We start from the raw sequence: 23,959 nt of genomic DNA on the forward strand, positions 1-23,959 counted from the left end.
TTAGACAGCTTCAGTCATTTGATTGCCTGTGGGAAGGAAAAAATCAACGTAGTTCTGACATCTTTCTGTTGTGCCAGTCCTGTACTCTATAGACACATACTTTCTTTTTAATTTTAGAAATCTTCCTTAACCAAATAGAGAAGGATGCATGAAAATCTCTTGGCACCTGTGGGACTTTTTTGCGTGGGAGGTGGTGGGTTTTGTTTTGACCCAGAGTTCTAGAATTATTATAGCCATAGCCTGCAGCTCTGAGATCATTTCTTAGCCCAATAAAGTAGTGTAAGCTTGATGCTGATACTCAAATTACGCATTTCTCAAACTGTTTGTGCACACTGCTGCTTGCAAGCATTCTGGGTTACTTACTGTGCCAATGACCATCAAGGAATAGAAATGGCCTGGAAGCCAGCTATTCCTTTTATTACTTATTTTATTAAGGCTTTCTGAGAGTGTCTGTACTCTTAGAGATCCTCTGCCAGTTTCTGTGGCTTCCAGTCTCTTTTTGAATTGCAGCTTTGGGGTGGACGAAGCTGCTGACTGCAGCCTGTCACGTTTAAAAGGTGCACCACCCAAGTCTTAACAGGGATGTAAAGGATGGGGTAGATCTCTGGTTTTCCCACTCCAGTAAAAGTGTTGTATGTGCAAGTCTCCTCTCTGCCTCTGTCCTGATACGTGTAGACTATTTATAGAGAGTAAATGGGCAGCAGACCTTACAGAATGTTCCATTAAGGTCATTCTGTAAAACATGGCAATCTCCCTTCTCCAAAACCAAAAAGAATAAAATTACAAAACATAAGGAATTCTCTTAATCTGCTTGTTTAGAAAATAAAAATTATTTGTCTGAGCACATACTGGCTTGTTTTAGCTTGAGATTTCCTTGTGGGGGATCTTCCCAGTGTTCCATAGGAGCTTGCCTGTATGCCAAATATTATATTTTTTTCCGAAAATGACAAAAAGCAAGAGCTGTTAATTACGAAAGCAGGTTCAGCTAGGTCTGTGCTGCAGTGTTCTGTCAGTCTACAACCTTTGATCACATGGGCTGTGCTAGAAAAATCCCTGACATGGACGTGATTTTGCTGGTTCACGTTGGAAGGTGATGCAGCAGAAAAACTTGTCCTCGTACACTGTCTGCCTGGTGGGGGAATCAGTGAATATATCTATACTGGCAGAGCTACAGGGGCTCTGAGTCACTGGAGGCTGCTTGTGATTTAAAATGATATTTATATATAATGTGTCTGCAGGGTTCAGCTCTGGGTATGAGTCAGAAACAGGGCTGTAAAGTAGAAATTAAGCCGCTAACAAAGGAAGTCACTAATTATCAACTAATTGGTATTGCTTTCAAAGTTACTGTCATACCTTGAAATCCTTTGTGAATCCTTGTTTGCTTTGGAGGAAAAAATTCTCAGGTGGCCTGAAGTACCAGAAATTTGAACAGAACTCCAACGATAGAGAGATCGACTAACTGACTACTTTAGATCGCCACAGCAAATCAGAGCCGTTCTCTGCTCTTGATCTGGCACTCGGGAAGAAATGGCTGTTTGTAAATGATGGCTAAATTCGAAGGACAGAAAATGCAGTCGCAGAATTAACCAGTTTGCTGCTGCCGTGTGTTTGTGCCTGGGAAGGTGGAGGAGCAGAATGCGGAATTGAGAGGAAGACGCTTGTCTCTGGATCAGTGGAGTATTTAATCAGCTGTGTTCTTTGTTAATTCTGAGCCGAGCGCTTTGTTTCTTGCTCTCACTCATACAAAATGCGAGCAATGGCCTTTTTTAATTATTTATTTTAAAAGGCATACAAGGATGGCCTTGGCGGGTCAAACAAGAGGTCTGTTGAGACTGGCATCCTGCTGCTATGATCAGTAACATACAGGAATATACGAAGTAATGCTTTACATAGAACAATTCTTCCCTGATCCAGCTTTCTTGCTTGTGAAGGATTCATGCTATAAAGTGACTTAATTACTCTTTTGTATCTTAGGGAAGTAGGGCTGGTGTTGGAGGGGACTTTGAGGCTTTTCATGTTATTAATCCATGCGCTTTCACTTCCAGGTACCACAAAGAGAAGCGCCTCATTAAACAGACTGAATAACAAAGTTCCTCTGCATTCTCAGCAGTCAGCACTCAAAAGTTCACAGGTGGAACAGAAAGGTGCTAGAAACCAGTTTGTTTGGAGAATTGGGAGGCAGTAAATGGGATATTTGAAGTTGACTTTAAACCATTCTAAATGTTCTTACTCAGGCTTTCACTGCTGTGCGGGTAGTCTGTGCACTGTGGCGTAAATTTTGTTATGCACATTGCAGTGCCAGATATTGGGTAACTGCATCTATAAACCAGCCTTATCCCTCCGAAAAGTGGAAGGGTGGGGGGAGAGCAGACAAATGGTAGCCAAACCGATTTCGCTCATGAGAAAACAGTGCTTCGTAATGACAGACCGGTGGTTTTAGCTGATTTCTTGGCAAGAGCAAAGCATGGGAATGGCAGTTTAGAAAATCAGATGTAGAAATATCTTGTTAAAAATAACCTTCCTTACGCTTGGTCTCTAGGAGGAACAGAAAAGAAGAGGAGCACATCTTTGAATAGGATGAGTAGTAAACCCCAACCCTCTCCAGAACTAGAAAAAGTGAAAAAGGAAGAAAAACCAGGTGGTTGTTTCATCAAGCTGAATTTTTTTTTAAAGCCATTCATAGTAAAGTTTGGATAGGCTTACTTTCGCTAGTTTCCTTGGTTCTTAAGTTTTTAGGACTTTTTAATGGCTTTTTAGTTAGCCAGTGCTAAAGATAAAATTGTAAGTGATAAAGATTAAATTTCTCCCTTTGGACAAAAAAGAAATCCTGTAAGAAGGACTTTGACTTTGTTAAATGGCACTGGAAGGAGATAGCAAAATGTGTTTCTGCTTGAGAGAGAGAGATGTATTTGAACGCTGGTAGGTTGAAATGTAAAATACAGTAAAAATGTCACTGATGTGTTCACTGCTTAGTTAAATCTTACCTTTGCTTTTTAAGCTCTCTTTCATCAGTTGTTTAAAAGCAACTTCTCTGTTCCTGCTGCTGGCCTAAACTTTGTGCATGCAAATGAAGGAGGAAGCCTGTTCTCCCTTCAGTCTCTTTCGGTCTGCGTGTTCCCCACTAGGTTACAAATAACCTCTCTCCTAGGAGCTCTTCCTAAAGCTGAAGACTAGCAACTTTTCTAACATGTTTTTCCCTTTGAGTTAACAAATCTGAAACTTTCCTTTTTAGCAGTTGTTGCCAACGCTGGAAATGATACTCTGCTTCAGAATCTTTCCTGTATGGGAGGGTGATGGGTGCTGTCCCTGTGGACTTGTCTGTGCAAATGATGCCTGATGATAACCGTTGGCTTTGACTTGCAAGTTTTCTGCGTATTGTGTCAGAACAGCCTTCCCTGCAATCTAGAGAATATACCGCTGAAGAGCTGGGTCAAAAAACTTCTCAGATTTTGGCTGACTTCAGCATGCATCTCTGTCGTATGCATGCCAATCTTTGCACATTAAAACGATTAGCAAGCCAAGGACGAGAAGTGCAACATAAGGGATTGCAGTGTTTAACCCTTCTGTGCTATTAGTTTGGATTTCCCTCTCCATGACTTAACGTGTTTTTCCTCCAAAACTGTTGTGATTTGCAACAATGCTCACAATCTTCCTTTGCTTTGTACTGCTTGTCTTTTTCATGATACGATTTCATGTTGGATCCTCTTTTGATTTGTTCCCATCATTTAGCTCGTCGCTCCCAGCTCAGTCCTCTGGACAGTAGCGTAATCAGTCGCCTCCTCGCCCCCACACAGGCCTCCTTAGCTAGGAGTAAAAGTGCTGCTACGTTATCGGCTGATGGACAGGATCCCGCAGGTAACAGGAGGGCAGCAAAGCCTGAAAGTTCTACGCAGTTGCTCTTCAAGAACTTACGTGATAGTCACTAACTGTGCTACACTTAAGTATGAACCAGCCAGTTAATATATGGTTATGTATAATATTACTTATCTAGTATTTTCTTTGGTCAATAATAACCAATTTGTATGCAATGTTGCATGTTTACTTTACAAAACCAAAGAATAATACTGGCTTTTAAACTCCAGTGCCAGTTTACTTGCTCTGCAGAGAACCAGATAGTGGTATTCGTTTTGGGTTTTGTTCGTGTTTTTCTTTTTTTTATATTTTTTTTTTATTTTTTTTTATTTTTAACTGGTGGAGGTCTGCATTTGGGTGTACCCTCAAATGAATTTCGAAGGAGGCTGAAAGGGATAAGTGCAAAGCCTAAATTTCCTTAGGGGGAGAAACTCTTGTAGGAACATGACAAAGGGGTATCTTAACGTAAGTATAGGGAGCCCTGAGCTGGCTTCGCTCAGGCTGGTTGTAGAAGTAGAGGCATAGTAGAAGGAGAAGATATTGTAGAAGAACCCTGGCTGGCTCAAGCAATTTTGTAGTGGTTGAGACCGAGCTGATAGTCGATAGCCCACAGTGATAGCCCACAGTGTGGGCTTTAGTACTAGCGCAGGAATCTCTGCATCGTGGACAAGCCCCAGCTGCATCCCGCAGGTCTTAGAATTGCTATGGGTCATAAGAATGCCCTAGTAAATGCATATCTGGAACCAATGTGGAGCCCTTTCTCCTCTCTTACTTCACAACTTGCATTCCAAGTTTTGCTTGTTTCCTCTTAAGTATGTTCTTCCATCTTTGTTTTTTATCTTATGCCACTTAACTCGGTCCGTGTTGGTAGTGGTGACATTTCTACACTGCTCCCCTTGTGTGATAATCAGTTTTCATTTTTTTGGTTTGTAGTCAACGGTCATATTTTTGCACACCTATCTATGTGCCACCTTTTTATTTTACCATGAATATTTCAGTTCATGTCATGTGGGGAAATACCATCTTTTTCACTGTAACTGACAGCATGTGACATTCACTATTGCTAAATTAAAGATGACTTTTACTTTTTTTGTCAGTTTACTTAAAGGTGCTTTCTTCATTTCAGTAGAAATGTACCGGGGCTTTAGCACAAACTATTTACAAACAGAATGCAGTTCTCCTTGCACAAATGCTGTAAATATAAAAATAAAATGTATTTTCCATAAAGTTACAAAATTCACTGCTGGCATCTGTCACAATTATTCAGACTACAGAAAAATCCAATATCTAGTTTCAGAAGTAGATTTTTACATCTATGTGTGCTTATCCATCTATGATTATGTTAGTTAAAGAAGTAATTGGAAGATACAGTTTCTTTCAATATCTTGTGTATGAAGAGATTGACGCTTCAGGTAGGAAAGGTATTTTAGTTTAACAGTTCACCTTTTTCTCTTGGTAGGTTTCTTTTACACCACCTATTTTGATTTTTTTTTTTTTTTTGATGTGAATAAAGGGCACACATACATAGTACTAAAGGAGTCAGGGAAAGTAGAATGAAGTAATGTTGCACAAATGCTTATTTCACAAGAAAAGTTTAAAAAGCAGTGCTCGGATTCCTAATGTAATGCAGCTTTATAACTGCTATTTGAAAAGAAGGAAGATTTCCTCCTTGAGTGTGGGGGAAACATGCTTAAAATTTGACCCTGTCATGAAGAACTCATAAAGAAAGATGCTAAACCATTAAAACTGAAGTATTTGTGATTAGATGCAGCTTGACTAAAATTAAAGTAACGCTGGTGTGTTGCAAATTCAGATGTTGTTTGGAAAAGCATTTTATTTTTTTCTGCTCCAGACTGCTGCTTTCAGAGCGGTTTTGTTCTTGGTGCCATTGCTTCCAAAGTACTAATCGTGTGGTGGTGGTGTCTGTCTGTGACCCATTGCAGTGTGCGCTGCTTGTGGTGTTCCTCTGTACGGTTTCTAACACACACAATCTTTCTTTCTCTCTTTCTCCCTCTTTTCTCCTGCTCTTATGCTGTGCACTTGGTTCTCGTTGTGTCTTGTCAAATTCCTAACTTTTATAGAATCTCACCTCTGTCCTCGTTCAGCTTCAGCCAGTTCCATCAGTTCCCCAGTTCCAGCTCCTAAAGTGCCCGTGCGCAGTCGTAGCATCGACAGATTGAAGTCCTCTGTATCTTCATCTGATGCAAGTTCACCAGATTCAACCCAGGTTTGTTGAAAATCCGCAGGAATTAGGTTTGTATTAATCTGGGGGTTTGGAGTAGCTCGGGATGGGATCCTCTTTCAGCAGTTTGCTTGCTTATTGAAATGTTCAATAGTGTTTGCTTAAAAAACACAGTAGTGAAATCGAATTGTAATTGTATGATCTTTGATCTCTCTGGTATTTTAAAGGCATGCTGTTTGCTGCCTGTGATTCCCAAAGTTTAATTTAGGTAACATATTGGCTGGGTCTGTGTTTTGGAACATAAAGGAATTGTCAAGTACATCTTACTGAGAAGTTGTATGTTTGTTGTGGTAGCAGCTCCTCTGTCTGGAATGTATTCTAGAGAGTGAGCGTTATTTTATTTTTTTTTTTTTTATGTATCATCTTAGAAATCAGAGACAGAAAAGCCATCCCCAGGTTCTGGGTTAAGACGCCCTCCCTCGCCATCTGTGTCTGCCCGTAGAAGATCCCCTTCTCCTGCTAATTTGGTGAAGCGTCCTCCATCACCTTCTGCAGTTAGGTATGCGTCCAGGTTGAATTTCTTCTTTTGTTCAGAAGAAAATGAAGGATCTTTCCTGCCTCAGACAGCTGCACTGTGAGCGTTTAGATGACCTATGCTATGCCATGTTTATACACACAAGAACTTCACTTTTGGTCCGATTTCATTTTTCCACCGTAGGGATGGCAGCTCTTACTTGAACCTTTGTCTCCTGCGCAGACAAAATTCACCCTGGTTTTCTGTACAATCTCTGCACTAAAACCAACAGGGAGCCTGCCAGCTTCTGAACAAGCTGATCTGCCTGTGTTAGTGTAGGAAGCTTCTTGGATTGGAATCACAGGGTTCATCCTTGATGTGGAGTAAATGGAGGTCTGGGCTAGCAGACCTGATTCGATGTTAGCCCACAAGTCCAGGTGTCCAGGGTATTTTGGAATCCTGTATTTGAGTTTTATGAGGAACGCACCAGTAGTTTGTGTGTGGATTTATTTTTAAAAGTGAGGCGCATAATGTAAACTAACCAAAGTAGACTGCTGTCCTCAGTTTCAGTGTTAGACCTGGAAAATACTCTTTATTTCAACAGACAGAAGACTCGCCCACCTTCGCCCAGCGTGTCAAAACAAAGGCCACCATCTCCTACTCCAGTCTCTAAACCTGCACCCATCCAACGTCCACCTCTAACACCAGGTGTTATAAATATTACCAAAAAGAAAACTGAAGCAGAGAGCAAACCAAAGGATAAGAGCACAGAAGGAACAGGACAAGAGCAAGGTGCCTCACCGGCCTCGGACAGGGATGTGGCAGCAGCTAGCACAAAGACCAAAGAAGGTGAGTATTTCTCCGTGACTGATGCGCTCTTATTCCAGACATCTCCAGTGAGCACTAGGACTGGTGAAATAATTCGTTCCTGAGGATAGGATGCTTTAAGGTGAAAGCTGTTCATTGCTGATTATTTATACAATAATTTTACGTGGTATGACTTTTGGACATGGATTTTAGCACAGTAGTTGGTTTATTTGGCTTGGAGATTCGAGTCAGGAGCTTTCAATATTATTGCCTGTAGTATAATTTTAAGAAAAGCAGAAATCCTGTTTGCCTTTTGAACTGCAGCCACACTAGCTGAGGGACCTACTAGGCTTAGGTTTGCAGAGTCAATAGTTACACTATGCAAAGGTCTTTCCGTCCAGTTGGTAGTTCCTAAAACTGCTTGGAGGAAGAAATCAGCTACTAGGGCATCACCAGGCTGAGAGCCAGTTTTCACAAAGCTAGGAGATGGCCTCAGTCTTGATTCCAGTGAATGTATAATCATTGCTGCCTCAGGAAGAGTGACAAATGATCTTGGTAGATTAAGGAGAGCCATATACTGAATAAGCGATCAGTCTTCTAGTCCTCTTCATCATGCCAAGTAAGCACAGCCTCTGTCCCTCTCACCGATAAAATGCCATCAGCCATCTCCAGAACAGAATGTGGGAGAGCCTTCTGATGAGGTCTGGCAGGCTCCTTTCTGTGGAGAAGGACTTAGGGGAGACTTAACTGGAAAAGGAGGGATCTCTGGAGTTTAAACTACAGCCAGTGGGCAGTGCTGGAGGTGAAAATCCTTCAGACACAAGGTAAGTGGGAACATATGCTTGCTGCACGTTACTGCATGTGCGGTTCCTGTTGTGCGTTCCTCAGCTGCTGCAGTTGCCTGTGATTCCTGAGACTTATGGGCACTACTCAATGTTGGATGTGAAACAGTGTTAGTGGAAGAACTCATTTATGGTACAGTTCTTTGAGCATATGTTCCTCTAGAAGGAAGCCTGGATGTCATAGTCAAATGTGGATGTTGGTATGAAGTTGCATATCCGTCTTCAGTGACACGTCATTCATCTCAGCAGTCACAATGTCCATCTCTTGATGTGCTACAGTACTGTGGTAAATGTCTTGCATGCCTCGGAGGGGGCATAATCAATTGTGATCAATGTCATTGGTTGGTTGAAACCTCCATAACAACGTGTCCCATTTCTGTATCTTCCAGTTGTGGAACAAGAACACCTGTCCTTGTTCCTTGGATGCCCCACCTGTCTCCTCTCCACACTGACTTCTGGAACTGTATTAACCCAGTTTACCTGTTTGCGTTTTATTTTCTGTTTAATCTCCAAGCTAGTCATCTTTGTAGTGATTCATACTGGGGCTGGGTGAAGCTCTTTTTCTTTGACACATGCAAGATAAGGAAATAGTGGGCTTGTTCTTCAACATAGAGATGATCTCATTTATCTGTTTCATTGTTTTTGGGTCACTGCAATATTGCTAAGTAAGGCAAAATCTGTGTTCTTAAAAAGAAAAAAGTTGCTTGCAATGTTGATTTTACCCATCTGTGTAGGCGGTTCACCCTGTGGGTTGGTGCAATACCATATTCCAGACAGCTTCTGAAGTCAGAGCACACCAATGAGTGGCATGTGGCAAATCAGTCTCCAGGTCTTGTAGATTCAACCTAATTTCAGCTCTGTGTGCTTGTATCATCACGCCATCTCTTCTCCTTCAAACTAAACTTGATTGACTGTTGCTGACAGACAGCAATCAAGTCTTGGTCTTGTTTTTTGTGTCTTCCTACTAAAATATACTGTTCTGCAGTAAAACGCTTTCTATTTTTCAGTGACTTGGAGCAGTTGTCATTTCTGGCAGCAGCCTTTCGCAGCTTCTCTGAGAGTTAAAAGGCTTGTTTCAACTTAAAGCATAAGAAGTGCTCCTTCATGAGCTCTCACCTTATGCATGATGATAGGTAATAAACTATCATGGAGCCTCACTTTTTTGTATCTGGGTAGTGAAGGCTGTGGAATATGATTCCTAGATTAATTGTGAATAAATGGCTTGCCTTGAAATGTGTTGGAATCTTCCCTCCATCCAACTAATACTACAATATGAGCATGTTTGTGTTCTTGCTGTCAAACTGGAAAATAACAGTCTGGTAAGGAACTGACACCAGCTTCTCCTCACATCTGTGTAATATTCTTCTCTGTCTTAAGTAAAAAAGTTATAGATTAATGGGAGAAAAGGAGGAGGTTCAACTTCCACCTCTTAACAAGTTGCAGATCTGCATCCTTCCTACTTAGCTGGCAACCAGATATTGCTGAAGAAGCTCCTAAAGGCAGTCTGTATTCCCGACGGCCACAAGTATCTTAATCATGCTTCTTAAACCACAGGCTAGAATTAAGTAAGGCCAACAGATCAGTCCTCTAGATGCATTTTAGAATTGTTCTGAGGCATTTCTCTTGCCTGTTTCCCTCTTTCCCCTTCCATCACAAAAAGGTCCTTTGAGAAAAAGACAGTTCTTATCAGGAATGACAGTGGGAGTACAAGGAAAATGCAGCCGAGTATAAAACGCTGGAAGAATCTTAAGGCATGTTAGCAATCATGTTGGGAAGTCCTGTGTCCTGCCCTGTGGAAGCAGTCTGTACAAGGGCTGCGTGGAGATGAAAGCGCTATTGAAGTAACCATACAGAAAACATCAGTAAAGCTTCAAAAGTGAAAAAGCAATGGGAAGGTTCCCCGTAGACTTGAGGTCTCCTATCCTCTCTTTCGGTTCTATGCCCCCTGTTCTTTCCATATCTACAGTGCCCTGAATCATTATGACCAATTTTCTTTTGGTTTTGATGCCAGGTATTCATCATATTTCAAGCTATCATTATGATGCTATAACCCTAAAACCTATAATGTAAAAGCCTAAAACCTTTAGCCTCCTTGCTGAGGATTAAGTTGTCTTGTTTAGGTTCAACTGTAAGGGGGGGAAAAAGGTTAAACCTCACATTAAATGTCAACCAGTTTTAATATGACTGAAGTTCCAGTAGTGTTAAAATAGGACTGCTGCATTGGTTGCCGTGCAAGTGCATCATAGAAGATGGCCTCTGCTGTAAAACAGGACTAGTCTAAACTGGCAAGACACTCGAGTGGTGGTGAAGAGAAGCATTTTGGTTTCTTCATGGTTATATGCCGGCAACAGTAAATGAAACCTCCTGCCTTTTCTTTAAATTAAAAAAAAAATTATTGCAGAATATAGGAAGAAAGGCACTTAGTATGTGCAAGTCTCAAGTAGCAGATCCTGCTGATGGTTCTTGTAACTGCAAAGGATCGATCTTTCCTGCTCGGAGCTGAGGAGGAGGAGGAGAACCCCTTGTGACTGAGTTCAAATTGGGAAGTGTCGTGGCTGATTCCTGTTTGTACCAACATGATTGCATTTTTGCCCAAATCAGAAGCAATGCGTGTCCTGGGGAGGTGCTGCTTTTTCAGCGCTGGCTAAAGCTAAATTTTAGAGAAGTCCGTGACTGCACTCCATGTGTTCAAATGCTTTTCCTAGGATTGCAAGAACAATTTCTATGCAGAAAACACTGCCATGATTCAGCTGCTATGGGTGCACTCTGTGTAATTATGCCCTACAGCTGCAGGTAGTGATTACGTGTCCATGGGGCTTAAGCAGCTTTTTGGGTATTAAAGTTCCTAATGATGGCATTGTGTTTTGAATGATTTGTCTTTAGGTCAGAAGTAAAATTACTGATGAAAGCCCGATGTCATTGTTCCTTAATATTACCTTGGCTCGAAGGCTTTATGAATGTTAAGCAAACGTACATGTGCTGAAATATTAAAAAGAAGAAAGGCAGGTCCTCACCTTACACTATGATGCTATTGCTCTACTGACGCCAAGAGCTCATTCTCTGAATATTCAGATGATCAGTTCTTTAGCCACAGTCAAACAGTAATATTTCTAGAGAGTGGGAATAACTGGTAAAACTAATCCGTGTTCTTTCAATATATATTGAGAGCAGCTGGATGGCAAGAGTGCTTTTTCCCCTAATGTTAATTTATAATTTATATAAATAACAATAAATATATAATTTATAATATGTAATTTATAATACATGTGACCATAAACACCAGGCAGGCCATGAGGAAACCTAAACTGCAGGACCATACAAATACCTACTAACCTGGTGGTTGGAGCTGTTTTGGTCTCCATGAAAATTGGAAAATGATTAGTTGCTAAAATCTGTAGAAATATGCTATTGCTGAAGTCATTAGTATGTGCTTTCAGGGCCAGGTAACGGGGTGATTATTTGCACCCTAAGATACTCTCTAAGTATAAAGGCATGAATGTTAATGTTATGAAACAAGAGAAATAAAAAAAAAATATTTCCTCTTTAGGGTCACGTGCATTGAGTTTTATTAGAAGGAAGTTAAGTGTATTTCCTAAAGCAGTATTTTTTTCAGTTTTCTTTTAAGTGTTATAGAAAAAACAATGTATTTTTAGAAATATGTTTTTAAGTACTATGGTAATTGGAGAGTGTCTTTAACTGTATCGTCTGGCATACGGCTGGATGAGTGCAGCTGAAATGAGTTGCTGTTATTTTGGTGTCAGTGCGATACTGTAGCTCTGCATCTCTGTAGGAATGCCCTTTGGCTCTTGTGGGCCTTTAGGTACAGGGTGTACCTGCTGAGTGATGAGCACTGATTGAAAAGATAGCAGGTCAAAAGAAAAATCTCATCTCACAGTGATAATGTCTTTTTTATTTTAAGTCACTGGCGCTTTTTAACAGCAGTTTCTTTTAACCTTTGCAGAATCAAGTAGCAAAACAGTAGCAGGGACCACCACAGCTGAAGAAGCTGCTAAAATCTTGGCAGAGAAACGCCGTCTAGCTCGGGAGCAAAGAGAGCGTGAAGACCAAGAAAGAATTCAGAGACAAGAAGAGGAAAGGTAACAGTTCAGGAGAAGGAAGGGATGCTTTCAGTGGTGGGGTGTGGTTGGAGTGGACACTTCAGCTGGATATGTTTCCTAAGCATTCACTGAAGATCCTGTAGATCTTAATGGAGTTCCTGAAGCAGAGAGACAGGCACTAGCACCGTTGGAGATGGGACAGGTTGCTGTGTATATTATTAACCAGCATCTCAGTATATACGTAATGCAGTGCAAATTGCTGCTTCTTTTTCCTTCTGGTCACCACTGGTGCTTCTATTTCAAAATTAGAATGTGCTTTTTACACCACTTGTATTTGTTTTGAGGTCTTGACGTAGTCAACCTCTCTATTAAACTTTCCTTTGATAAACTCAGGCCATGGATTGATGGTACATTAAATCTCACATCAGTGATCCTAAATCTGGATCAGAAATGTTGCAGCCAAGTAATTCAAAGTGATAACTCAGTGTACGTTTGGTTCACCGCGTAGAAGCTCTTAAAAGTAAATTATTAATTTTGTGCAGACTAACTTTATTCCAGATCAGGGAATGCCTGCCTGGTCTTCTCTGAACATTACAGAATTGTCTGTTTTCCACTCCTGGGTATAAAGGTGTCATAAACCTGCAAGTTGTCTGCTGCAGAGGTTTTATCAGAAATAGAATGTCATCGGATCTGTTGTGTATCTCTGCATGATTTGACTGTACACCTCCAGTATATGTGGAATTTGGACTATAGAAGAAACAGTCTTTTAGAAAATCCAACTAAATTTATATTTGACAGTGACTGAAAGCTTCATTCCCATTGTAGGTGCAGGTAGCCTTTATTAAATAGCTGTCACTTAATCAGTTCTCAGTCAAACATTCCGTTATTGGAGCAACCTGCCTTGGCCTTGACTTAATCAGCAAAGAACATTATGTACTTGTAGGTAGTTTCTTCCAAGTTACTCTGCTTTTTTCTTTGACGTGTCTGGATGGTGGCATTTGTAAATCCACACCAGAAATTATCTTTACACAGTTATTCTGTGACTGGATAACTTAGAACTTTCTTGCTTTCCTAGTCAGTCTCATGTGCATGCACACTTTTAAAGAAATGGATATCCAGTTGGTAATCTGTATCTTGGAAACACTAGAATCAGAGAAGAAGAAATGGCCAAGAGAGCAATTGAGGAAAAAGCACGGCGGGAGGAGGAGCTGCGCAAACAGGAGGAAGAGAAGAGACTGGCTTATGAAGAACAGCAAAGACAAGCTGAAGAGGAGAGGATCCGCCGAGAACAGGAAGAGCAGGAAAAACTTGCAGAGCTCCAGCACCAGGTCTGCTTTTCTGTAGGCTCAGCTGTGTTCCTCGTACAAGCTGCTGACGTGTTTTCGAGGGGGTGACCTTGATTTTCTTTCACAGAATGTTTTTGACAAATGTGTCAGGAATTATGTAAAGCAGAGTTCATCCTGTCTGAGATGGATTTGAGAATGTCTCGAAGTCCTTTCCTTGCCCTAGTCTATGTGATTTACTTTTTTTTTTTTTTTTTTTTTTTCCAAACGTTTGATAAATTCAAGTGTGGGGCAGAGGCAGAATTTTCTTTAGCCATCTGGGAGGCTGTTTTGCATATGTAAAATACTTGTACTGAGCCCACTTTCCCAGCTTACTGCCGCAGATTATAAGGAGGTGGTTTGTCTGGAAAGTCAGCTTGCTCCGATTCCTTTCAAAGAAAGATTGGTAGTGTTTCCAAGTCTGCTTTTCCGGTTGCAAAAGAGTCTTCCACAGCTAATATCTGTGTGCCTTTACAAAGGCAGCCTTGTAACTGAAGGGAGATGTTTTGCAGAAAGTGAACTTACTTTGAATTACATTAATTTTGAAAATTAAAGCAGTTTTACAATGAACTACTTTGTATTTTGAAGAGCTGTATCTTGTGGATAGCATTGACATGTGTCTGAACGCTTCTTTAAAAGCCTGTTTAAGTTAATAACAATTATTCAGTGTTACCTAGGCTTCTGTCTTCTTTCCAGTCATACTGGAAAAGATTTTCCAGTGTAGAAGGAATGGAAGATGGTCAGCACCAAGTGTCCTTGTAGTAATACCTGACTGTCAAGATTTCAAAGTTAACCTTGCCACATTTAGAGTTTAATTGCTGTCTTGTTACTTTAGAAATTATCCTTCCTTCCTAGACAAGTCTTCAACCTGAAGTGTAGTTAGAACCCTGAGTAGCTCAACAACGTCCAGAACATTTCCATAATCACAGTGTAGCCGTGCACATCGTTTTTCTTTTCAGATCAGCTTCTGAACGTCATGTTAATATCTGTTTCATGCCAGCAGTTGGGTATTTGGCATTTAGCTGCAACGTATGGTAATATTAAATAGTGATTGTCTGATCTTCCTGTCTGTGTTGAACCAGAATCCCTGCAACAGCTCTGCTTTTGGCTCTTGGGAAAGAGTTATGCACTGGGTGCTCTCTGCTTTTTGTTTTATTTTTAGAGAGAAGAAGCTGAAGCAAAAGCTCAAGAAGAGGCTGAAAGACAGCGGCTGGAAAGAGAGAGAATTATGCAGCAAAATATGCAGGAAAGGCTGGAAAGAAAAAAGGTACGCTGTTTTGAAAGCAGAGAAGTTACTCAGCCTAAAATAGCGGCTGAGGTGTTAAACTGAACAGGCAAACAGTCTCAGATGTATTTAAATAGTAGCATGTTCTTTAAAAGAAGCTTGTGAGCTTTAAAAACTCTGGAAAAAGTAGTAAATTTATGAAATAGGAAAGTATATGATTGATGAAAATGTAAACCGGAACGCTGAACTGTAAAGCTCTCTATGTTATTGCAAATATCTTCCCTGTTTTAACAGAGAATTGAAGAAATAATGAAAAGAACACGAAAATCGGATCAAAGCGAATCCAAGGTACTTGTTTGGATCTGTGTAATGACAGAATAGGCCCTTCCCGGAGAAGGCTTTGCCTTGTATCCTGTCTTCCTCTGCTGTCCTCACGCAAACTGGCTTCCACGTGAAGTGCAGAGTTCTGGTGCACCAGAATGACATTCAGTAGCTTCCCGTTGCACCCATCCTTCTGCTTTGCTTGTTCTCGCCAAAAGCCTTCGCTGTGTTTTTGTTCAAGGCATATAGAAACAATGGGATCTGGTGTTCCTGTGCGCAGATTGGTTAAAAAAGCACTGCTTGGCAATGGATTATTTTTTTTTATATATATAGCTAGGCATTCTGCTGGGGCTGTTTTTCCCCAGAAAACTTAACTTCCTGGCTTTTTCTGTTTGCTTAAAGCAAATCTTGCATGCCCCTTGGATTGCTACAGTAAACTGGATGTATTTTTGTTAATGTAGTGACCTAAGGCTTGCGGTAAACTATGTTGAGGAGTAGTTGTTGTCCTCTGAACATTCAAAGACTCAAGTCCTCACGTAGCTGAAAATCAACAAATATTTGGCACACACCTTGGAGAAATGAGGGGAAGAAACTTGGGAATAGTCCATGGGCAGGAGATGGAAGTGGGTCCCACGCGTTCCTGGGTGACCTGATTGTCTCTTAGCCACTGGGCTGGTGTGGCCTTACGGCGGGGCACGGAATAGTCCTGCGTGGGAGCTGGGATTGAACATTTGTGGAACGCTTTATGGTAGTGAGCTGCTCTGAATAACGCTCTGGCAATTCAGTTGCAGGGTGAAGGGAAGTCTGCCTCTGAGGCTATGGAGGGAGAGGATATTGAAGAGGAGGAAGAGCTGGGTCTTGAGAAGACTGATCAACCAGGTAAGGAAACTTGATGACTCAGGTCTAAGTGGCATCAGTGTCTCAGTGACGTTTGGGCATTGTTTAAGATGTCAGTCACTTAATTACATTGCCATGGTCTGAGACGCAAGTCCCAGGAATGCCAGGGAGGGTCTCTGCCTGAACGGAGAGTGTATCGCTGCCTGCTCCATCCTGCAGGACACAGTCAAAAGGATTAAGTGCAAAAGTTATTTGAGAGTAAAATGCAGGCAGCATGCTTTCATTTTACAAGTGTATTTTTGAAGATGGAAAACTAATTTCATGTTGTTACAGGCAGCTTGTCTATAAAGAAATCAATCTATTGAAGCCAAGTGCTTCGAGTTTGGCCAGGAAAGGTCAGCTAGGCAGCTGTATTTTATTCATTTAGAACGAATAAAATGAATCTGTTACTGAAGCTCTTTTTTTTCGCCCCTCCTTTCTTTTTTTTCCTTTCTTCCCCCCCCTGCCCCAGGAAAGCTAAATGGCGTTGAGTTACCCCAGGAAGTCAAGGGGGAGGCAGAGGGTTGTTTAGAGACTGCGTGTGACTTGATCTCCGCGAACTCTGAGGAACACGATGTGGCAGAGTTGAAGGCCAGTGAAGTATTTATGAATGGAGGCGATTTGAAAAGTGATGACGGGTCTCTGCTCGTTACTGAATTAAAAGATTCCAGGTGAGTCTGTGTAGGTGGCTGTTTTACTGTCAGAGCAGTTACCTGTCACATGAGAAGTCCCTCTCTCTTTGAATTAAATCCAGTGCTGTATGTAGTGTTGCATCCAATCTTGCACCCCGCGAGCTTTGTGGCGTTTCTCTGGCTCGCTCCAGGCGTGTGGCGTGCGCATGCTGTCCGTTTACTGCTTCACGCAGAGGCAGTTAGTTCAGGATAATTGTTTGTTTAGATGGCACCAGGTTAACGGTACTGGCTTTGCTAAGAAGTGAGGCATGTGGCCAGGAACGTGGCAGTGTTACTCCTAAAGAAACAGCATTGGCTTGAAATCTTTCCCCTTGAAACGTGTAGCAGTTCTTTTCGTTAACAAAACATTAAACAAGAGGGAGGGCAACAACACTGAAAAGGGAGAATAACCTACAGAAAGCTCCAGAACAGTTTCAGTTGCGCTGAGACACCAGATACAACACAAAAACCTCCCCTAATGGGAATTTTTTTTAGTATTTCAAATTTTATCTTTTTGAGCATAAAGCATTTCCACCTACTGCTGGAAAATCTGTCCTCTGATGCTTGTTCCTTTTGCTCGTCTAAATGATAATGATTTAGAAATGACATTGTGAACTCTTTTTTTTTTTTTTTTTTTTTTTTTTCCAAATGATGATAAATTCATTTTATTCCTCCAGTGATGGAATATAAAGAGTTTTTCATGATTTTTCTTAAGAAGGAATGAAAATTGATCACGTGGATTTGGGTTTAGATTTTGAATCTGTTTTGAGTATTGCCAGTCTTGTGAGGTTCAGATTTGTGTTTTAAAAGTCTTAACTGGAGAAAAAAGGCAAAATACATACTACTAAAATAGGGTTTTAATGGTGCAGGGCTTTAAACTTGTTGCTTTCTTATATCAAATTTTCTTACCTGAGAGCTATTAAAAAGGATAGTAAAAAGTGAGTGTATGTTGGTGAGTTGTTCTTCCCCATTGTCTCTTGGAGAGAAGATCGCACATGGCAGCTGGAGGAGCTTGTCTGGGAATGCCCTTCAGGATATTCAGTGCTTTGCAAAGTATGCAGACTGCTAATTGGCTCTCCTGTAATGAATCTAAAGGTTAAACATACAGAAATTCTAATACAAGTATCCATTCTTTTTGTTCTAGCCATCCTGCAAAAGAAATGGTTATCGGTGACTCGGTGAAGTTGGGTGTTAACGAAGCTGATCGTACAATTGGACTTACACAGAATCTTAATGGAAAATCTGGTTCGTGGACTTTTGAGGAGTTTATTGACGTTGGAGTACATTCCAAGTCAACCAAACTGACCTCGGACAGCATCTCTGCTGGTAACTGTAATCAAAACTTGAATGATGCTGCTACAATACCTTCTAGTCCCAAATTGGCTTTTGAGGAAGATGGTGCAGTGAATTCATTGACCAAACCTATAGATGCTTCATCAGGTAATCCAAGCTGATTTCCCTATCTGTCTCTTCCTCTGGCTAGCTAATTAACTTCCTTGCATTTTACTCTCCTTGCCTTAAGTTCAGCTTCTTTTTTTCAAGGCACTTTTTCCTATGTGTAGACCGGAGGGAAAGCTCTTTAGTGGTTGTAACTTGCATTCTGTCAAATGGAGTCACCAGCTGAGGCCTCTTGAGGGACTTGCTCTTGACATTAGCTATGGCTCGACATTAAGGCTCTTCCAAAGACACAGCTGGGCCCCTGGGAAGCTCCTGTATCTCCTACCAGCACTCAAGCCCATCTGTTGTATTTTTAGGTTTCTTCTAACGTGTCTTAAATGGCACTTGTTACTTTTGAAGATACTAACGGTTTAAAAGGTGTCTGATGTAACTCTACAGACAAGACCTTTCCACTCCTAGGCATGTTCTGTAACTTTTTGATGACGGCCTGCATGGTCTTACAAGGTCTCTTCAGGCTCTGGCAACGTATTAGCTGTCCTCTCCACTTACTATAGAACAGCCTTTCACTTCACTGAGAGGGGTAACACCAACCTTAAATTCCACAGATGGTTATGTTACATTTTGGGAGGAGTAATAAGGCTGCACACGCAATATTCTGACTATTCTGAAAGAAGCAGGGCTGCGTCTGAAGCCACATGTACTTGAGAAGCCAGACGCTGATGCAGTACAGCGTTGTGTGTCAGAGAGGCTTCAGTAAGCTAGTTTATGTAAAAGTAAACTTCTCTGGTGTTGGAGCTGAACCCCAAATGGACGTACTCACAGCAGGAGATCTCCTTCCGTGAGATAAATGACTGCGTGAACAGTTGAAATGAATGGTGGTGGAAAAAACAGGACTTGCTATCCACATTTTCTTTAAGTGATGTGTAGCACTTTTTTTGATTAAAGTGTAGCACTTTTCTAGACTGAACTGTTTCCTGAGTCTCCTCTGTCACTTGGCGTCTTGTGAATTTTAGTCCCATGGAGGGAGCCTTATTGAGACGTTCCGTGAGGCCACGACTACATGGGCCGTGGGAAATGGGACGTGATGCTGCTGATCGCATTTTGTTCTGATCAAAAGCATTAACTTTTTAGTGAAGAAAGTGTTGCCTTTTAATTCTGAACTTGAAAATGCTTAGACATAACATGGTTTAAGAATTATCTGCATAAGTTTGAAAAACTAATATTCATAGGTATAAAAAAAAAAAAGGCTACTGTGCCAATTTTGGACCGTAAGTAACCAAGTGGTTCTGTGCTCGCTCGCTGGATGTAGACTCTGACAGTGATGATAGGCGTATGTGGAATACACACGGTTATGATGGTTAAATGTTTTCTTCTCTTTGCTCTTTGGACAGAACTGTGAACACTAGAGACCTGGAAATAATCTGATTGCACTTCAGTAATCCAGTTTTATCAAGTACCGAAGGCCTTGTTTTGAAAAGCTGCTTGTTTACCTTTACCCATCTTCAACTTTGCAAAAAAAAACAGAACACCACCGGGGGAGGGATGACAAACTTCTAGATTTGCACCTTGAAACATTTCAGGGAAACTATTGTGCTGATATTCCTTTTCCGTTCATTTAGCTGACTGTTAGATGAGATTTCCTTGTTCAAATATCATTTCCCTTTTACAGACTTTACAGTAACCTGTTTGAGTCTTTTCTTTTCTTTTCCTATGAATATCATGTACAGCAGCGTGCCACTGGAGGCTCCCCAGTTAGCTACTGGCCAGGTTTTGCGTATTCCTAGAAATGGCACTTGATGAAATAAGACTCATTTGGGGTGTGTTAAAGCTGAACTCCCTTTGGAATGTTCTAGAACAGCGCTGTTACTTGTTGGTTCATGTGCTATTTAAAAAGGCACAATTAAATATCTTCAATTTCGAATGGAGAAGAAAAATTCCTTATTTTCTACCCTGAAAATATTGGCAGTTTCAAAATGCAGTACTGTACCGTCGCTAATATGTTTTAATCTACTGGCAAACATCAAAACGTTTTATAGCATATGCACTAAGATATTACTGAAATGTTGAGTACCTAGATACGTCTGTCATAGTGCGGTTTAACATGTCATGCTTTTAAAAATGTTTTCCTTTTGAATTACTTATTTATCTACACTCATGGAAGTATTATTTTATTGTGTACATAACAGTATTAGACCACTGAAGTCAATGTTTTGTTCATGTTAATTATTCTAAGTGTTCCTGTTGTAGCTTTATAACAGTGGCTGCAAGCTGCATATATATATATATTTCCCTTCCCCTAAAGCCTGCGTTAAGTAATCTATTTAACCTAAACTTGCCTGCTTTTTACAGCATGAAGAGATTAACTAAGCATCTTCTGCAAATTGCTACTAAAAGTAATAATGCAGTCTTGTTCTTAAGTCTCCTGTAACAGATATACCGGATAAGTGAGCACCGTAAAGAGTAGCTGTCCCCAATCCTCCTGTAAACCGTTGGCTGACACTTCCATTCAAACGGATCATCCGAAGGGCAGCTGACTTTTCAGTGGTTAAATGCAACTGGTTTTGCTGGAACTAAACCTGCTCTGTCCTCAACATCATGGTTACAATAGGAAACCCTCAGCCTTCTTCCTCTCATGGTTTGCTATTCAGAATACGGTAGAACTGTTTTAGACTTTAGAGCAGTGCCTTAGGTAAAAGGAAAAATGTATTTTTGTATGATAGCTGGTTCATTCTGGCAGAGACAATCATTCTAACGGAAAAGATGCCGATATTTTTTTTCTGTGCTGATACTATTTGTTGAATGATCTGTTACAGCTCTGTGTAAATATGTGCACACTGTTAAATAAACTTTGCAGTTGAACAATGCTTTAGTTCTGTAATGCTAACCATTGCCTTAGTAGGAGTCTCCAGCCCCTTGCCACGCTGACCTGTGCTCTGGTACCGCGTTAGCTACGCCACACCGTGCACTCCCAAAACTGGTAGCCTCTTTGGCAGTTGCATTTGTGCGGTTGGGAAGTATTTGTACTAATGCCTTCACATCGGGCTGTGTTTGTACATGCTGATGACGTGTTTGTAACTTGGATTCTTTAACGTGCTTTTTGCTGCAAGCCTTTGCCTTTTCCTTGTAGCCCCGGCAGCTTTACGTTCTAAGGGTGAGTCTGGCAGTGTTCCGTGGCCACAGCAGAGCAGTGACCGTCAAGGACACAGCGAGATGGTGCCTTTTGTTTGTCTTGCAAGGGTTCTTTGTTTCTGGTGGGTGCTCGGGAATGACTGGAGCAGCATCCAGTCGATAAATGTATGGTATCGACCACCCTGAAACCAGCATTCAGGTTGGGGAAGGGTAGTGGTAGAGCGGTGTATGGCCAGTGGCTGTACACGCATTCTCTAAAGGGCTTTTTCACACAGGCTGTTCTTGGCAGATGGTCTGGTGTCAGTAATATATTTAAAAAATTATTTTACGGAAATTGTTGCTTTGGTCCTCAGATATCTAAGGGCGCTGTAGCAGAACAGGTGACTCCGCTTTGCCAGTATCAGTGTATCAGATCGATTGCAGTAGCTCAGCCCTAAGAGGTGTCAATCGTGTAAGATGGCAAAATGAAAACACAATTTTCCAGACCGCAGGACTCCAAGCAGGCACTAGTTTCATTTTTATTAAATCATAAACCATACACTGTCGTGATAGGAGAGCTATCGTTGTCTGAGCTATTTTTAAGGCACTTCTAAATGCATGTGCATTTTGGTGTAGTTGAAAGATTTACTTCTTGTTAATGGATTAATAATTGTATATAGACAACCTCATTTAAACAATGATGTAAAAAAAGCTGATGAGCAAAACTTTTGGGCAAACCATGCGGAAGTCAAGATTAAAACAAGGTTATGGAAACATAACTAAAGCTAAATTGTACTGCCAAAACATTGTTATATGTAAGATGAAGCCATTCCGTACACTTGCTGCAAAATTTGGTGTGGTAGGGTAAGCGAAGGTATTTATTACTGTGCTGCTGTTACTGGTGTGATGTATGTGATGTACCTGTACTTGTAAAGCGTAATAATGGATCTCTCTGATCCCAGGTGCAATCTTTCATCTCTATTTCCGAGGTGTGCATGCCTTGTCAAACCTATTTCATCTAAGTGCCGAGCTTAAATGTATACCAGACAAATTAAAACTAGCTTTGTTTTAGTTTAAGCCACACACAGGTTATGTAGTATGTGGATCTCTAATGCTAAATCTAATGGCATTTCAAGCCTTTACACTAAGGGTTACTTGGAAGCAAAGTTAAATTTTTGCAAGGCTACATGCTTTTGTACTGCAGGAGCTTCAAAAGTCAAACCCAGTATGCTGAGGCTACTTTAGTTTTTATACTAAAATGGAAAAAAGTTAAAATTCTTAACATGCAAAAAACCTGCTTCTTTACCAGGATTGTTTTGGAAAGCAGGGCTCTAAAATCCATTTTACAGCAGTTGCTGTCTGCTCCTTACAGTCGTTTGGGACACTCAGCACAGTAAATTTTTCCATTATGGCAAACAAAGCGCTTGTTGGCCAGACCACGGGCACACTTTGTGCATTTGAAACAATAATCGTGCCAGGATTCATCTTCGTAGTTAACCACACTGGTTCCTCTTCCAAATCCTGCTAGGAGAGAAAACAATTATAGGACGGCGATAGTAGCTTTTCCCTTGGCTGGGTTTGCCCATCCTGCCTCCTGTGCTTCTGTAGGCTTGCAGGCCTTACTTGTATGCCTAAAATACTAGCCAAAACGGCAACTGAACCATGTTGTTTGCCACTGGGTGTTACTGCTCTTAGAGAAACGGGCAGCTTAGCATAAAGCTTGCATGGCTTGTCTCTGCAATAAGCTTTTTCCCTTGGGTCCTTTCTCTAGGAAACGGTCAAGCTGAAGGAAAAAAAAAAAAATCAAGGTGGAACCAAGGCCAGGTTGGCCTAAAGGCCCTGCCTGGTTGTTACGGGCTCAGTCCATGCTCTAAAATGCAAAACGGAATGCAAGTCGCATGGGACCAGCAGGATGGTGCCTACATTGCAGGGCTGAACTTTCTGAGCCAGTAACTGTGACGTGTAAAATACATCAGAAGTGAAGCAAATAATGTCACTTCGGGGCAATAAAACGCTGCTCTTTTTAGATTTAAGGTTCCCAGACTAAGATTAGGTGGGAACACAGTTCTAGTTGGGCAAGTTTTGAAGGAGGTAGATTTGAGGCATGCAAAGGGTGAAGAACTCAGTTACTAACTCAGGCTCCATCCAGCAAGAGCACGTGGCTTATTGTTAAATCCCATGGAAATTGCTGGGAATGTTTTTGGGATTCTAGACCTGTTTCTGTGTTAGTACCCTCTGAGCCGCATGTCTTTGGGGATCCCTGCTCTGACCTTCAGCTCCCCCCGCCCTCAAGCTGCATTTAATCCAACATACCTGTAATAGGATTCTTGCAGCCAGCACACTTCTTGGCAACGCACTCCTTGTAGCACTCAACGCAGTAAAACTGATCCTCTACAGCTGTGAAGCGCTTCCCACCCAGTTGCTTCTTGCAGTTGGAGCAAATGAAACACTCGGAATGCCAAGGCTGTTCCTGGTAAGTGAGGCCTCCAGAAGTGATGGGCTAGGAGCGAAGAGCAGAGATGCGTTTCAGAATCAGGAGGGAGGAAGAGAGGCAATGCAGGTATGGGGTGTAGGGTACGAGGGCTCTGTCATGGAAAAGGTATCTTGAAAGTCGTCATTAAAATTAAATAGTGCAGTGCACTTGAGTTCCTCTAGCCTGAAATCCTGCATGCCTGGAGCTTTCATAATAGTTCATTTTACATGCAGTGGCTCCACAATTCTACAGTAATCAGTTGCAAAAGTTGTAAAGCAGCTATTTTATAAAATATGGTTTTACTGCTTGA

The 23,959-nt window shown here is 41.2% G+C and overlaps 2 protein-coding genes across 20 annotated transcripts in view; one reads left to right on the forward strand and one right to left on the reverse strand.

The window, feature by feature from the left end:
* Nucleotides 1–21,560, forward strand: part of MAP7D3 (MAP7 domain containing 3) — a 47,335-nt gene extending 25,775 nt beyond the window's left edge. For 3 of the 15 annotated variants that reach the window (XM_063347347.1, XM_063347349.1, XM_063347350.1), the window contains 11 exons: nucleotides 5,958–6,079; nucleotides 6,463–6,593; nucleotides 7,153–7,397; nucleotides 12,159–12,294; nucleotides 13,403–13,583; nucleotides 14,740–14,844; nucleotides 15,097–15,150; nucleotides 15,909–16,002; nucleotides 16,472–16,670; nucleotides 17,815–18,110; nucleotides 20,487–21,560. In XM_063347347.1, coding sequence (XP_063203417.1) covers nucleotides 5,958–6,079; nucleotides 6,463–6,593; nucleotides 7,153–7,397; nucleotides 12,159–12,294; nucleotides 13,403–13,583; nucleotides 14,740–14,844; nucleotides 15,097–15,150; nucleotides 15,909–16,002; nucleotides 16,472–16,670; nucleotides 17,815–18,110; nucleotides 20,487–20,512 — 1,589 coding nt within the window. In that variant the 3' untranslated portion in view covers nucleotides 20,513–21,560. Of the gene's footprint in view, nucleotides 1–2,045; nucleotides 2,145–2,539; nucleotides 2,639–3,729; nucleotides 3,856–5,933; nucleotides 6,080–6,462; nucleotides 6,594–7,152; nucleotides 7,398–12,158; nucleotides 12,295–13,402; nucleotides 13,584–14,739; nucleotides 14,845–15,096; nucleotides 15,151–15,908; nucleotides 16,003–16,471; nucleotides 16,671–17,814; nucleotides 19,036–19,459 lie in introns of those variants that run through there. The other 12 variants (XM_063347335.1, XM_063347339.1, XM_063347343.1 and 9 more) reach the window with 9 other exon arrangements.
* A 131-nt stretch (nucleotides 21,561–21,691) lies between these two features.
* FHL1 (four and a half LIM domains 1) overlaps nucleotides 21,692–23,959 on the reverse strand; it is a 33,814-nt gene continuing 31,546 nt past the window's right edge. For 4 of the 5 annotated variants that reach the window (XM_063347354.1, XM_063347356.1, XM_063347351.1 and 1 more), the window contains exons 5-6: nucleotides 23,490–23,676; nucleotides 21,692–22,700 (exon numbers count right to left, since the gene is read on the reverse strand). In XM_063347354.1, the coding sequence (XP_063203424.1) occupies nucleotides 22,543–22,700; nucleotides 23,490–23,676 (345 nt within the window). In that variant the 3' untranslated portion in view covers nucleotides 21,692–22,542. The remainder of the gene's footprint in view (nucleotides 22,701–23,489; nucleotides 23,677–23,959) is intronic. The other variant, XM_063347353.1, reaches the window with a different exon arrangement.

Source organism: Chroicocephalus ridibundus, chromosome 9 (genome assembly GCF_963924245.1).
Source record: "Chroicocephalus ridibundus chromosome 9, bChrRid1.1, whole genome shotgun sequence".
In the NCBI taxonomy this organism is placed as follows: domain Eukaryota; kingdom Metazoa; phylum Chordata; class Aves; order Charadriiformes; family Laridae; genus Chroicocephalus; species Chroicocephalus ridibundus.